The sequence below is a fragment of the Lactuca sativa genome, chromosome 9, assembly GCF_002870075.4.
Source record: "Lactuca sativa cultivar Salinas chromosome 9, Lsat_Salinas_v11, whole genome shotgun sequence".
In the NCBI taxonomy this organism is placed as follows: domain Eukaryota; kingdom Viridiplantae; phylum Streptophyta; class Magnoliopsida; order Asterales; family Asteraceae; genus Lactuca; species Lactuca sativa.
Genome location: NC_056631.2, coordinates 204765817 through 204782489, shown reverse-complemented (window position 1 = coordinate 204782489; position 16673 = coordinate 204765817). Strand labels below are relative to the sequence as shown.

At 39.4% G+C, this 16673-nt stretch overlaps 1 protein-coding gene across 1 annotated transcript in view; it reads right to left on the bottom strand.

Moving 5' to 3' along the window:
- Positions 1-14243, bottom strand: part of LOC111920540 (pumilio homolog 12) — a 79456-nt gene extending 65213 nt beyond the window's left edge. Inside the window, exons 1-6 of the mRNA XM_023916123.3 lie at positions 13177-14243; positions 12932-13094; positions 12184-12347; positions 11825-12083; positions 11572-11689; positions 10411-10473 (exon numbers count right to left, since the gene is read on the bottom strand). Of these exons, the coding sequence (XP_023771891.3) occupies positions 10411-10473; positions 11572-11689; positions 11825-12083; positions 12184-12347; positions 12932-13094; positions 13177-14243 (1834 nt within the window). The remainder of the gene's footprint in view (positions 1-10410; positions 10474-11571; positions 11690-11824; positions 12084-12183; positions 12348-12931; positions 13095-13176) is intronic.
- Between the last annotated feature and the right edge of the window lie 2430 nt (positions 14244-16673).

The window sequence follows — 16673 nt, the reverse complement described above, 5'->3', positions numbered from 1 at the left end:
ACTTAATGTGTGTCTTAATCCCCATCTATGCAGACAAAACCATAAAGTTCATAACTTTATGGTGTAGGACATTATTAGGAGCCTAGAGCTGCATTCTGGACGTTAGGACTTAATGGATTAAGTCAAAAGAAAGAAATTAGGGTGGCTGGTAGGAACTCTGGGCGTACCGGGTCATTTTCCCACCTCTAGTCAAAGTCAGACTATGTCAGGCGTACTTGATGTGTACGCTGTGTGTACTTGTTTAGTGGGTTGTTTTGGTCCGTGAGTGTTGGGCATAGAATTTGTGGGCCTCAAACCCACAGGTTGACTGAAACCCTTGGACCTGGGATTGGGATTATTATATTGGGCCATATTGGGCCTTAAATCCTAATTATTTGGACTTGGACATTTTATTATGAAAGATGGGCCTTGGGAGGAAAGGGCCCAATAGGACAATTATTAGGGAACCTTTGCTTTATGTGGAAGAATTGGTCCTTTGGATTTATATTTGGATCCAGCTAATTAGGAAGTTGTTATGCTTTAGGGATAAGAACCCCGAGTCATCCATGGAGTACGATTCGGCATTCATAGTTGACGTGAGTCTCCCTTCGTAGAATCCATGGGTTGACGACACCAAGGTTTGCCCATTAGTATTGTTATAGCTTAATAGGTGTCTTTGTGATAATTATTAAAGTGGTAGGTATTGTTTGTTGTTTATGTGAGATATACATGATTTTATATGGTAGGGTAGGGGTGAGATAGACCCCGTAATCGGTTGGAATAAGACCGAAGGATAGGTCGGGCACCCAGATATGCCTGACAAGAGTAGGTTGGGCACCCAGATATGCCTGACAATGGTAGGTTGGGCACCCAGATATGCTTGTCAGGGTAGGTCGGGCACCTAGATATGCCTGGTTGTTTGCTATGTTATATGTGGTATGATAGGGGAAACTCACTAAGTTTTATGCTTACCAGTTCAGTTTGTGTTTCAGGTACCTCCAGCTCGAAGGGCAAAGGGTCGGCTTGATCGCATCACATCATACTATGATTCCGCATTTGTTTTATTCAGATAATATGTGAAACATTGGATTTTTGGAATTTCCTTATGAATGAAATGATGTGTTTAAAAATGAAAATTTGTTTTGAAAATTTTACGTTGTTACAAGTTGGTATCAGAGCCTTGGTTTGAGGGATTCGGATGCACCTTCGGCGTATCTGAACTCAAACTGAGGATTTGAGAAATTTTTCACAATAAAAACAATTTTTCTAAAAGAGTAAAAGGGTTTGAAACAAGCAGAACAAAGCAGTGTTTATGATCAGCCGACGCCCAAATGGTGATTTCCCAAAATACCCTTACATTATGTGTTATGAGATATGATATGATATGTTATGCATACTAGAGTAGGCTAGGTATTCATATTAGGACTAGAATGGCTTGATTTGTGATGCCTTAGTCTAGGAGATTACTGCTACTATGAGATACTTGAGAGTGAGTAGGTAGCAGCAAGGAGCTTATGAGAGGTCTACCGGAGAGTAGCCTGTGCATAGAGAGATTAGAGTACTTGTGGTCTAGGATCCTAGGAGGAGGACTTGGGGTGAATATTGATGCGGTGTGGACGGTAGTATAGGGCCCGTACTACTGAAGACACCGGATCATTGCACAGTCCAAGTAAGGACCCTTAGGGTACTAAGAAACAAGTACGGTTGAGTTATCGAGTGCGAGTATACTCGATCGAGTCTCTGATATTTTTATGTTGTATTTCAAAGACATCATGGTTGGGACACACCACAGACCAGAGACGAGCAGCGTGAGTGACGAGGAGCTTCGTCAGATGATCCACGATGAGATGGATGCGGCTATCCGCGCAGAGATACCGGAGATGTTTGGATCTATCAAGACCACCCTGATTGAGACGTTTGACGAGAGATATGCAGCGGTTACTGGGGATGCGGCTGCTACAGCTACTGCGGCTGTAGCTGCTGCAAGACCTCAGGGGGTGACTCGTTGTTGTACCAGGAGTTCAGCAACACGAAGCCACCAGAGTTTGATGAGACGCAGGATCCGATTACTGCGATGATATGGATTTCTGATATCGAGGGATGCTTCTACACCTGCTCATGTCCGGAGCATCTGAGGGTTCGGTTTGCACTGAACCAGCTTCGCTTGGAGGCTAAGGACTGGTGGAAATTTGTGACGGCGGACTTCACTACTGCAGAGCTTACCGCGATGACCTGGGAGAGCTTCACCATGATGTTTCGATATGAGTATGTTCCCCATGTGGAGAGGGAACGTCTAGCCCAGAAGTTCTTGTCCCTCAACCAGGGAACTGAGTCTGTGACGGTGATTACGAGGATGTTTCATGAGAGGGCGTTGTTTTGCCCTAAGCATGTGTCTACCGAGCAGGCACGTATGAGCCGGTACTTGAGCGTACTGAGGAGGGATATCCGTGAGTTCATGGCGAAGTCGTCATACCAGACATTTGCTAAGCTCCAGGAAAATGCCCGGAAGAGGGAGATTGAGCTGGAGACTCAGTTCAGGGAGGAGGCTGAGTCTCAGAGGAGGGACAGGCAACCGACGCAGGCGCAGCCGACAGCCAAAAGAGCAAAGCCCGCTGATTCGAGATTTGGGGGTCCGAAGGGCCGCACTTGTGGGAAGTGCAGAAAGCGCCATGAGGAGGTGTGCAGAGTTGGGGTATGTTACAAGTGCGGGAAGGAGGGGCATTATGCGTAGGTACTTTTCTTGTGAGTCTGAGATATTGTGCTTATATTATGATATGCGTAGGTACTTTTCTTCAGTCTGAGATATTATGGTTGGTATGTATTCTTTCATCTATTTATTTTGAGTCTGAGATATTGTGCTTATATTATGATATGCGTAGGTACTTTTCTTGTGAGTTATGTACCTGTCGTGGTGCTATTTGATTCGGGTGCGAGTCGATCTTTTGTGTCGTTAGCCTTTAGTCAGCACATCAGTATCCGCCGGGAGGCGTTGAGTCGACCTCTACAAGTTTCCATAGCTAACGAGCGAGGAGTGTATGCCACTGATGTGATTCGAGGATGTGTACTCGAGATCTTCAGTGTTGAGTTCCCGATTGCAATGGGGGATGTTTGTGTCATCGTGGGCATGGACCGGTTGAGCAGATATGGAGCGGTTATTGACTGTGAGCGACAGTTGGTGACCATACGAGACCCTAGTAGGGGAGTTCTTACGGTGTATGGATAGGGTACCCGTTCTGGGTCAGCGTTCTGTTCGGATGCTAGAGCGAGGCAGAGTCTGCAGCAGGGTTGTAGTGGGTTTGTGGCCTATGTGATGGACACATGAGTGGCCGTGGAGAGGCCGAGTTCGGTTGATGATGTACCGATAGTGCGAGATTTCCCAGACATTTTCCCCGAGGAGTTGTCGGGTGCGCCTCCCCAGAGGCAAATGGATTTTCGCATTGATTTAGTTCCGGGAGCGGCGCCTATTGCCAAGGCACCCTATCGCCTTGCGCCGCCAGAGATGCAGGAGTTATCCTCACGGCTTCAGGAGCTATTGGGGAAGGGATTCATTCGACCGAGTAGCTCGCCGTGGGGAGCGTCGATCCTTTTTGTCAAGAAAAAGGATGGTTCACACCGGATGTGCATTGATTACCGGGAGTAGAACAAGTTGACGGTCAAGAACCGTTACCCCTTACCGAGGATTGATGATCTGTTCGATCAGTTACATGGAGCGTCTTGGTTCTCCAAGATTGATTTGAGGTCTGGATATCATTAGATGAGAGTGCGGGATGAGGATATCCAGAAGACGGCGTTCAGGACTCGTTACGGCCATTACGAGTTCGTGGTGATACCTTTTGGGCTCACCAATGCACCGGCGACGTTCATGGATCTCATGAACAGGGTATGCAGGCCGATGTTGGATCGCTCGGTGATCGTGTTCATCGATGATATATTGGTGTATTCGAGATCCTGAGAGCAGCATGAGGAGCATTTGAGGGAGATCCTCAGAGTTCTGAGATTGGAGAGGCTTTACACCAAATTCTCCAAGTACGATTTCTGGTTACGAGAGGTCCAGATCTTGGGGCATCTCGTCAACCAGAATGAGATATTGGTCGACCCGGCCAAGATAGAGGTTGTGATGAGATGGGAGGTGCCGAGATCCCCCACCGAGATCAAGAGTTTTCTGGGGCTGGTCGGCTATTATCGTAGATTTTTCAAAGATTTCTCCAAGATTGTCGTTCCTCTCACCAGGTTGACCCAGAAGGGCGTGGCTTTTAGTTGGGGTCCTGAGCAGCAGGCCTCATTCGATACACTTCGCCAGAGATTATGTGAAGCCCCGGTGTTAGCCCTTCCGGAAGGGATGGAGGATTTTGTGAGTTATAGTGACGCATCGATATCGGGATTGGGTGCAGTGCTACTGCAGAAAGGGCACATGATAGCATACATGTCGAGGCAGCTGAAGCCTCATGAGAGGAGGTATCCCACCCACGATTTGGAGTTGGGGGCTGTGGTGTTCACCCTCAAGATTTGGCGCCATTATTTGTATGGGGTTCGGTGTACCATATACACGGACCACAAGAGTTTGAAATATTTGATGGACCAGCCCAACCTAAATATGCACCAGAGGAGATGGTTGGATGTGGAAAGGATTATGATTGTGAGATCCTGTTCCACCCGGGCAAGGCTAACGTTGTAGCTAATGCCTTAACTCGTAGGGCGGAGAGTGCCCCGATATGATACGTCTATATGAGGTTGACGGTGATGACTTCAGTGTTGGACACCATTCGAGAGGCCTAGGTAGAGGCCGTGAGACCAGAAAACCGCAAGAGAGAGTGGATGATCGAGCAGATACCTGAGTTCTTTACCGATAGTCGAGGGCTTATAACCTTTCAGGGTCGGATTTGGGTGCCGTGTACGGGCGGGGCACGTACCATTCTGATGGTGGAGGCGCACAGTTCGAGGTTCTCGATCCATCCTGGAGCCACTAAGATGTATTTGGACCTAAATAGAGACTATTGGTGGCCCTGTATGAAGAGGGATGTTACGTGGTTCGTTGAGAGGTGCTTGACATGTCGCAGGGTTAAGGCCGAGCACCAACGTCCGCATGGAAAGTTGCAACCACTTGAGGTTCCCCAGTGGAAGTGGGAACAGATTTCCATGGATTTTATCACCAAATTGTCAAGGACCGTGAGGGGTGTCGATGCAATTTGGGTGATCGTTGACCGGCTGACGAAGAGCGCTCATTTCCTTGCTATCAGTGAGAGCTTTTCTGCAGAGAGACTGGCAGAGATGTATATGAGAGGGGTGGTATCGCGGCATGGAGTACCGATCTCGATTGTGTCAGATCGAGATGTATGTTTCACTTCCAGATTCTAGAAGAAATTTCATGAGGAGTTGGGTACGAGGTTGCATTTCAGCACCGCTTACCACCCACAGACGAATAGACAGAGTGAGCGGACAATTCAGACGCTCGAGGACATGCTCCGAGCATGTGTGTTGGACTTCGGAGGAAGTTGGGACACATACTTACCATTAGCTGAGTTTTCCTATAACAACAACCACCATTCGAGTATTGGTATGCCTCCCTTCGAGTTGTTGTATGGGAGGAGGTGTCGGACTCCCATCTGCTGGGGAGAGGTAGGACAGCGAGTGATGGGTGGCACTGAGATAATGCTTCAGACGACTGAGCAGATACAGCAGGTCAGACAGAGATTGCTAACAACCCGGAGTCGCCAGAAGAGTTATGCGGATAGACAACGATCCGAGCTCGAGTTCCAGGTTGGAGATTTTGTACTCATGTAGATATCTCCTTGGAAAGGAGTGATCCGGTTCAGGAAGAGGGGCAAGTTAGGGCCCCGATACATTGGTCCATTCAGGGTGATCGTGATGGTGGGTAAGGTAGCTTACTATCTGGAGCTACCCGATGACTTGAGTCAGATCCATGATACCTTCCATGTATCTCAATTGAGGAAGTGTATAGCCGATGAGATGGCAATAGTGTCGTTAGAGGATATTCAGGTGGATGTGAGCCTGAATTATGTTGAGAGGCCGATTGCGATCTTGGATCGGAAGATCAAGGTTCTGAGGAATAAGGAAGTACCCCTGGTTCAGGTCCGGTGGCAACACCGAAGGGGATCCGATCTGACTTGGGTGCCGGAGTCAGAGATACAGGAGCAGCATCCTGAGTTATTTGAGGAGCGAGACTTTGAGAATATTTGATCTACTCGACGAGTTGGTGCTATAACTTGTCGAGTAGAAGCGGGGTGGCCACGTGAGTTTAATGAATTACTCGACGAGTCCAAGAGTAGACTCGCCGAGTAGGCACTGTAAGTGGAAACCTTAAATCCCCGAGTTTGGGACCTATTTAAAGGCACTTATAGCCTCATTTGCGACCACACCTCCCAGAGAAGAAACCCTAATCGCCCCTTGATCTTGTGAGAGAGTCTTGAGCCTTACTTGAGAATTTTGAGTGCATTTTGGTGAAGGAAAGGAAGATTCCAAGCTAGGATTGAGAAGAGGCTGGTAGATCTACTACTTATTTGTCCAAGAGCTTCTATTGAAGGTATCAAGTTCAAACCTTTCCCTTTTATTTGAGTAGATCTCTCATTTTGAAATTAGGGCTTCTTTTCCTTTCATTTTGGGACTTTAAGGATTTGGGGTTCGTAAGGAGGCTTGAACTCCAGATCTGGACCTTAGGAGGTCTTTATCACCCAAAGGTTCCTGCTTTATTCAGCCTTGTTGGTATTTATGAGTGAAAACCCCATTTAGATCATGTTCGTGGCATTTCATGCCCAAAATGCCATGCATGGACGTAAAGTTTATGACTTTACGTGGTAAATGAGTCCTTAGAGTATGGATCTGGAGTTTGAGGAAGTATTTCACCTTAAAATCGTCTGAATGCGAGAAGAGTCTTAACAGACTCGCCGAGTGATGAGCCGACTCGGCGAGTAGCTTAGGGTTTGTCCCAATGAGTTGAATCATGCGATAGCTCAACGAGTGGTGGTTGTCGAGGCCAACAAAAATAATAACCCTAAATATTACACACTAAAATAGTGTATAGTGGTAAAGGGATCGAATCCACGGAGATTGGTTCAATTTATAACTCTATGAAAAATCTCTTTGTAAAAATACTTGTAAAATGACAATAAAAATAAAATGGGGGTTTTGATGTTTTGAAATACTTGAAACAAACTATAATTAACTATCATTTAAATAGAGAAATGCAACAAAAATAAGAGTTTGATGTAAAATCAATAAGGGAGAGATGGTTGACTTAAAGTTTCTTCACTTTGACTTTTGATGAACATATCATTAGAATCCAATGGTGCAATACTTTGATTTAAATCCTTAATTTGGCTGTAGTAATCCAAGGAGCTTGAGATTACCTAGACTTTTCTTAATTGTTGAAATGGCTAGAGAAGCTCATAACAATTTCCTTAGTCAAAGTCACTAATTCCAAATAGCATGTAATTAGTGAAAGTCAACTAGCATTAAGAACCAAAAAGTCACCAAATCCAAGAGGAGTCAAATGCTTTCACCACCATGTTGGAGGAAATGTTTTTATGATTGCGTGAAGCAAAAACAACACAAAAATCATTTGTTGCTTGCTAATTTGAGGATCCTTTACTTAATCAAGAAATTAGCCAACTAATCACCACAAACACATTTAAACTCATGAATGAAAACATACTAGTAGTGATAACATGATAAAACACAAAACATTTCCATAAAGATTTAAGAACAAGTTCATGGATTCTTCAATATTCAACAAAAATTCAAAGGATTCAACAAAAAGTCAACCAAGATTAGTTTAGCCAAGCATGGCTAAACTCAAAGGAACAAAGTTAGATGAGATTATACCAAACATTTCACAATAATCAAGAGATGAAATCAAGATGTTCTTGAGGTGTTCTTGGCCTTCAAAAGCACTCCAAACTCCAGAGAGAACAAGTCAAACTCGGACCTTCAAGATAAGGCTAAAGAGGCACACCAACCTTCCCAATATAGAACTCTAAACAAAATCCCGAAATTGCCCTTGTCAGGAATCCACGCGGGCCGCGGGGAATCTTACGCGGGCCGCGGGCTCTGACAGGTATTTTGGGCTTCTTCAAGTCTTGGGCCCCCACAGCTAATCCATTAGCCCAGTTCGAATCCAATCAGCTCCTAGCCCATTTTTCTTCAATATTTCTTCAATTAAAGCCCAATTTGTCTTTCCATATCACTCAAAACTTCCGCAAACTCTTAAACATCGATCTTGCACACTCAAGAATTCTCTCGCGCCCTTTCAAATTTAAAGTTCAACACTTCTGCGCCTTCAAGCAATCGACAAGCCTACTCCCTGGATCACCTCCAAAGCCATCAAGCATGATATCCCCACTGCTCTTCAAGTCCAAACGTCTTCCAAAAGATCCCGCACACTCCCGCTCCTCTAGTTTCCTTAAAATCTGCAATAATGCTCAAGAAACTAGAAAGTACCCGAATTGGTCATAAAAATAACAAAAAGGAAAATATGCATGGAAATTAACTATAATGCGAATGGAATGCGCTAAAAAAAACTATAAAAAGAAGTAAATAAAATGAAGCTATCAACGAGTTAGGGGTTAACTCGACGAGTTGGGTCTTCTTGAGTTCACTGAGAATCGATGGGACTCGACGAGTCGCACGGGTGCACTCGACGAGTCTGGTCAGAGTTGTTGACTTTTGTTGACTTCTAGGGTTGGTCAGCCTTTGGATAACTGGACCATTGGAGGGGTAAAATGGTATTTTTTCCCTTCTGTGTGATTATAGGAAGGGATTAGTCTAGCATATGAGAATCGTTATTAATTATAGATGAATTACTTTATGTGATTAGAGGCGGAGGCTAGATCGGGGATATCAAGCACGAAAGTTTACTAGACATCATACGAGGTGAGTCTTCTCACTATACATTACCTAGAGTGGTATCTATGTGTAGACCGGAGGGTCTTATGTGCTATGTGTATGTATGAGATTATGTGCATTTTGATATATGTATGCTATGTGTTGTATAGATCGGACCGGAGGGTACAACGATATAGACCGGACTGAAGGGTCCAACGATACAGACCGGACCGAAGGGTCCAACGAGCTATGACCGGACCAGAGGGTCCAACGAGCTACGGGAATGGAGGGTCCCGCTGAGACACATCGATCGGAGGGTCGTACTATAACCTCGAGTGGCGTATGTGTTGTATGTGGTATTTTGGGGAACTCACTAAGCATTTATGCTTACCGTGTACGTGATATGTGTTTCAGGTACCAGCGAGGATCGCGTGAGGCGCCGACATGAGTCGTACACACCGGAAGATTTTATTTATTGAGATCTTGGGATTTTTTTTATTCAGATAATATGTGAAACATTTGATTTTTGGAATTTCCTTATGAATGAAATTATGTGTTTAAAAATGAAAATTTGTTTTAAAAATTTTACGTTGTTACAATTCAAAATGTTTTAATTTTGGACTAATAACATGAAAATCAGAAAGTATAGGGTTCATCTGTGTGATTTCTCCTTTCGGTGTTGCCATTTTTTATATTTTAGATTTTGATTGTTGAAAACTTTCCACTTTGTTGCCTCTAAATCAACGAAGGTGTTGCAGGATTTGATATATTTGTTTGGATGCATAGATGGTTAGGTAGATGCAGGAGGGGGAAAGAATTAAGTTCTACAAGCAAATAAAAACTGATCATATTACAATTGTAATTGGAGAAAGCATTTTTTACAAACTCTTGACAAAACTTTGAGTTTCAGAACATCCACCTTAGATACCTGATGTAATTTTCTTTTGCTATCGCTTACATTTTTTGTAGTATATAAATTGTACCTTGATTAATTTTAATTATTGCAGACCTTTTTTATATTTTTAGTTTAGTAAATGATTATATTTGGTTTGTCTAAATGGCATGACTACATTTATATTAATGTAAATGGCTAATTCGTTGAATGTTTATTTTTAGTTAACATAGAAGTTTTGTAATCAACAATTATGATTTTACATAAATAAAAAAACATAAATCTTTTAATTAATAATTTATTTAAAATAATTTATTAATAATTATGATTTTTTACCATAAAAATTTAATTATTTTTGCAACCGTGGTTTCCACGGGTTATAACCTAGTATATATATATATATATATATATATATATATATATATATATATATATATATATATATATATATATATATATATATATATATATAGGTAGGTTCCGTTGAGATTAAAAATAAAATAGAGATCTCGAGATTCAATCTCAGCCACATATTTCACATCTGTCGCTCTAACCCTTCGGCGTACCGGCACGGCAGGTCTGGTGTAATCATAAATGATTACACAGTGTCACATGTTCCTTTCTCATCCGCCACCATCCCCACCACCGTAACCACCGCCGCCACCACCACTACCACCACCTCTGACACCAATCGACCCTACCATTGTCACCTCCATTACTTATACCACCGCCACCTCTGTCACCACCACCTCTTCTACGACTAACTGTAAAAATTATTTATGATTACTCAATGTGTGAACAGACATATATGTATAATCATTTATGATTATGTATATACGTATAAACATGTATAATCCTGTATGATTATAGCTCTCTATCATATACTCATTTATGATTAGGCATACGTCGTTGTTGTTGGTACGCTGGAGCATTAGAACGGCAAATGCGAAATATATGGCTGAGGTTTAATCTCAAGATCTCTATTTTTTTTTAATTTCAAGTGAACCATCCCATATATATATATATATATATATATATATATATATATATATATATATATATATATATATATATATATATATATATATATAAACTAAAAAAATTCAAAGCCATCTTCTTAAAATTTGTAGTTAGATCAATATAGTATTTTTTTTTTTAGAACATAAAAATGATAAATTTAACATTTGTAATGATAAAAACATGAAAAATTAATGACTAATGAGAAATTTTGACATTTTTTATTATATTAGAGTACAGGAATGAAGAATTAATGTAATCAAATTTAATAGTTTTTGGTGATTATATTATAAATTTGAATTAACAATATATGTTATCCATTCCATTTCAACAAAGGTTGCGAACAAATCAATAATTATCGGTGATTATTGGATATATTTGGTTTAACAAACTTTTCCTAGATAACTACTTGATATAGCCAAATTGAAAATTATACGTTCACATACTTAAACATTCATGATATTTCATGATCTCAGAATCAAACAGCATGCATAAAAATTTATAATAGCACACTATATATATAAAAACACCTCCATTAATACGAATATTATATATATTATACTAAACCACATAACACCAACATGCACCACTTATTGTGTACGTTAATACTTAATATATCCATATTTGCCCTATATACGTTCAAAGAGCAGAATACGATAAAACAACCTAGATAATAATACGACAAAACAACCTAGATCATAATAATACCTATAATACCAACATATATCTTATAACAAACTCCATAAACCCTAGCTTCAATCCCTTCAACGCTTCCTAGTACGTACTCCACAACATCCATGAACAAGTGGTGACGTGGCACAACAAACATCTTCATCATTGATGACCTGGCACTTTCGGCCTACTGCTTCTTGCCAATGCAAGAACCCTCTTTCCATGTGGGTGACTGTGTAAAGACGCATACTCTTTCTGAATTTTATTAATCATCGTCTCCAAAATGCCATCCTTCATTATATATATAAAAATCAAGAGTAAATTAGAAATTTTGTGTGTTGTGCTTTACTCAAAATGCCATCCTTCAATTAATTTATCACATGAAGTATAAAGTTTCGAAATAAAATCTTTAAAGACAAAACTAACCTTGGCAGTGTGTAAAGCCGATTGTGCAACATAGTTCCCAAATGGATGTGTAATCAACGACAAAAAGTTATGACTGTTTATAAACTCCCTATTAATAGCAATCACCACATCATCAGAAGCATCCTTCAAAAACTTCTCAACTACATTACTCGCGAACTTGTTCATTCCCAATGACACAAAGTTACCAGAAAGCCTCCTTAAAATTTCACCGGTTGCTTCTGGTATTTGCATGCCTAGTATATGTTGCACTACATAATTCCTGAAAATTTATAGTAATATATAATATTTATATATAAACAATTACAATAAACTATTAACAAGAATATACACAAAAAAAAAAGGAGAGTAAAGCAAATTACCCATAAGGATGTTCGGATAGATGAAGTGAATTCTCTATAATTGGAGAAATGAGACGGTCTTTAGTTACTCCAACCGCAAGTGATACACATTGTTGTAACACGCAACATCCACTTTTATCGGTAGCAATGTCGATACAGTTATCAGCTACCACATCCAGAATTGGCTACATGCAATGAAATAATTAGGTTTACTATTTTTACAAGTATAGACATTATACTTTATTTTATACTCAAAATACGAATATTTTACATATATTTACTTAGAATTGAAATCATAATTGTATTATTTACTCATACTAACAATAAGTAACCATAATGGCAACCTATATACTTACAATTTTTTTACATTTTTTTTAAAGATAACAACAATATATATGTACTTACAATTCCTTGCTCATAATACCAAGGTAGTAACATTTTTTACTATAGAATGCATGTAGATAAAAATAATGTACCTTGCTATTATCTATAAAGAAAAGTATAATGTACAATGCCATTATAGCAACGTCTACACTTGATAACAACATATTTTACCCATAAAATATAAACCATAATGGCAAATTGAGTACTTTTTTTCGTAATAGCAACTTCAATTTTCTTTTTCTTTTTTTACTTAATGATGTCAAACAGTTGCTATTAAGATTAAAAATATGGTGTACATGGTAAAGTACATTGCTATATTCCCTGAAATTTGACCTAAAAACAATTGCAAAAAGTAAATAATTAATCATGTATGTGATATATATACCTGACATTCATTAACATGGAACAATTTCAAGCAATTTTGAATGACATGATGACCATTGGTGTTCTTGGACAAAGTGACAGTGATCCTTTTAAGTGCTGAAACAATTAAAGATCGCTGTTCTGAAGTGGTAAGAAGTTCAATCAGTTTCTGCATAGCTCGAGTCCTGAAATTAATGAAAACCAATTAATATAATAAATTTTATAACAAAAACTGATAATTAATCAAATTAATAAATTAATATATACCCATGAGAATTGAGGCAGATAGAAGTGAGATTTCCATTATCACTGATAAGAGTAACAACAATGTGAGTCAATTGTCTCTCGTTGATCGCTTTGAAAAGCTTCTGAGCAAGATAATTCATGGAAGCATCCACCATTAATTCACGAATATGATCTTTAATTTCATTAAAAATCATCTCAACTTCTTCGGACTTTCCTTCTTCACATTTATTCTGCAAGAACTGACACCCTTCTTGATCTTTAGCCACCAAATATATCAACCCTCTCATATCCTTCAAACTCGCCGGAAACCTAGGTCGCCGACTTTCTTGTTGCCGGGAAAAAGGGTTGTTGTTATTAGGGTTTTGTAACTCGTAAGCGCTAATCCAATCTCTAGAGCGATTAGTGTTTTCAACCACCAAGCTATGATTCTGATCTCTCCGGTGGGGATTACAGCAGATATCGTTGCAGCCGGTGTTGTTCCGGGTTACTGGAGCTCGCAGTTGCGTATAGACGAAAGAGTTGTTTCTGATATCAGAGGCCGGAAGGGTTGAAGGAGAAGGCAAGTACGGAGGTATCTGGTGGTGGTTTGGTGACGATATATTAAATCGGCTGAAATCGATTTCAAGATTCCGGTCGTATTGGGTTTCCGGGAAACCACTAAGCGGTGATCGGTAGCCATAGCTTGGAAATCCGGGAATGATATCACCGGCGCAGTACAACTGATCGCAACTGTTGCAGGAGTGATCGTATTCGTAGGGATTGTACTCAATAAAATCGGGCAACAACGGCGGATACCGATCACGATGGTTCAAAATCGAACGGACTGGATTGACTCCCATCGCCGCCGGCAGCTGTTGATGTTGTTGTTGTTGTTGTTGTTGTTTGTTTTGGAAAGAGAGAACGCCGTGATCAACAAGAAACCCATCGTTGTGGTTTACAGGCCGCATGGAAGAAGTAGAGCCCATAGCGGATGATCCGGATCCGCCGTTCACGGTGGCGGGTGACGGCTGAAAGGAATTTGTAGGGTTTTGACTGATGAACAACCAGTCAAACTCTTCGTCTCTTTTTGATCTTGAGCCGTTCTCCATTTGTAACTGAAAACGGAAGAGAATCAAAAGAAAGGGTTTATGAAAGGGAAGAAAATTAAACGAGATATCATTAAAGCGAAAAGATTGTGGTGTGGGTTAAGGGTATATATAGCCTCATGCATGCAAAATATTCTAAATTTTGAAATAAATAAGTAATTAATTTAAACTTTCTTAACATATATCTCATTGAATGTTATATTTTAAGTTAAATTTAAATACATACCATGTATATCGGTTATTTAATAACAAATATTTTTTTCCCATTGGACGAAAATGCCCTATGGAGATATACATATATATGTACGGAAGATTTCCATATAATAACTAATTGCAATCTGTATTTAAATTGAATTCAAACTTTTACGATTATCTAATTAAATTTTAGATACACGAATCATGGAGATGGAGATAATCACATTGAGTATATAATAATATAATAATAATAAACAAATACTTATGTAATTGTAATACCAACTCATTTCAATTTTCTTTAGTTAATTGATTGTAGATATTAGTAGTGTTCAAACCTCATACTATAAATTTTAGGTACCAAAAATATCGGATATTAGATTTAGAGTAAATTACATGCATGTTTGGTTTCCGAATTTGTACCTAATATAATACCTTTAGTCCAAAGGTTTTGTTTGTTGCAAAGATGGTCCTTAATCGAAGTTATATTATCAATGTTTGATCCTTCCCTCTTTACTCCATTTGCCATATGTATGTTGAGGGTATTTACGTTATTTTTACTTATATATGTCTTAATATGATTTACTTATTCACCCAAAAGAAAGGGTTAATTTCAAGTATCATCCCCAAGGTTTGTGATTAAACATTATAGATATTCTTGAAAGAAAATACCATGGTTACTTGAGTACATGTTATTTGAACTTCAAAAGGTGTGATTTTGTCAATGGCGTTGCCAATGTCGAACATTAGAGTTGGTGGTAATGAATTAAACTTACATTATAGTAGATAACATCTATGGGTATCTTGGGGAAAACTTATTTGAGCTCGACCGATTGCATGTATCACACCTTGTTTTTTATAAAAATCCTTAGTTTTAAAAGAAATATTTACCTACCAAACTCTCGATTTGAGTTCAGACACACCTCAAAGTATGTCTGAATCCCTCAAATCAAAGCTCTGATATCAACTTGTAACATCCCAAAAGTAAGATCTAAAAATTTCATATTTAAAGTTACTAATATCGTATCCCAAAACATCATCAATTTCAAAAACAATGTAAACAAATGATGATCATAGTATGTAATCAAAACAAAACATAGAAAAATATTATCAGCGCATAAGTTAATGAATTAAACTTGCAACCGATGTATGGTAAATTGAATATGGGTTCTGATGTTGAGTGTTTTTAGTTTTGTATTATTGCTTGAGTTGAGATTGTTTGTTTGAGTTTATCTACTAAACAGATGATAAACCAAGCATGTTCACAATTAAGATGCATCATCGAGTAAGTTTCTCCAAATCTCAAACAAGAAATTATAGATGTGTATACGTTGACTTTGTAGATTTTGTTGATATTGGTGCCTTCTTAGTAAATGATTTAGATCTCATAATGGAAAAGTTAGGACCCAATGATAATGTCCTTCTATAATCTATATATAATCTATATTGTCACTTCTTAATACCATGAAAATATTTGGATTATGGCAAAATGGCATTATATAGTAAGGATTACATCATGTACTTGTCCAAGTATATTGATTACAACACACTTATATAGAAATATACACTGAACATGGAATTTTATGTGTTCAATCTTACTTTCTGACACCACCTAAGTCTAACATCAATAAAAAAGTAAAAGGTCATGACAATGTTTCACCTTAATTAACCTTAAAATTGACCATCAACGTTGGTTAGCTGTAAGTTCATGTAATATCCTTAAAATGGACCTATAAGTTTTTCCAGTGAAAAAATATAAATGTAACATCTGGTTTAGAAGGTGCTCGGTTGCGACTTTGGAGGCCAAGGGTATAAGCATAATCTGCCGATTCGGCCTTTTATGGGTCTTGGGTCTTATTCGTAAGGTTGTAGGGCTCGGGTGTGGAGCTAGGAGCGTAGGGTTTCTCATCACCTTTTCGTGGATATGAAGTTCGTAGGAAACAAACTTAGAATGAAGAAGTTATAGTACTTTGAAGATATTGGCATTATTGGTCCTTAGTAGAGAAAAGTGGCAAGGAGATCCCATGTATGCAAGGTGGCCAACTCAAGAGTACGTCCAACGTAAGTTGGGTGTTGGAGACGTACGCCCAGCGTATGCTCAGAGTCCCTAAACCCTAATTTTTAGGGTGTGCCACTATATAAAGAACATTATACCCTCAAGGGTCAGCCTCCTTCTCACCCTTAGACAGTTTTCACGAAACCCTAATCTTCTTTGAGTGTTCTTGGACCTTGGATGGATTT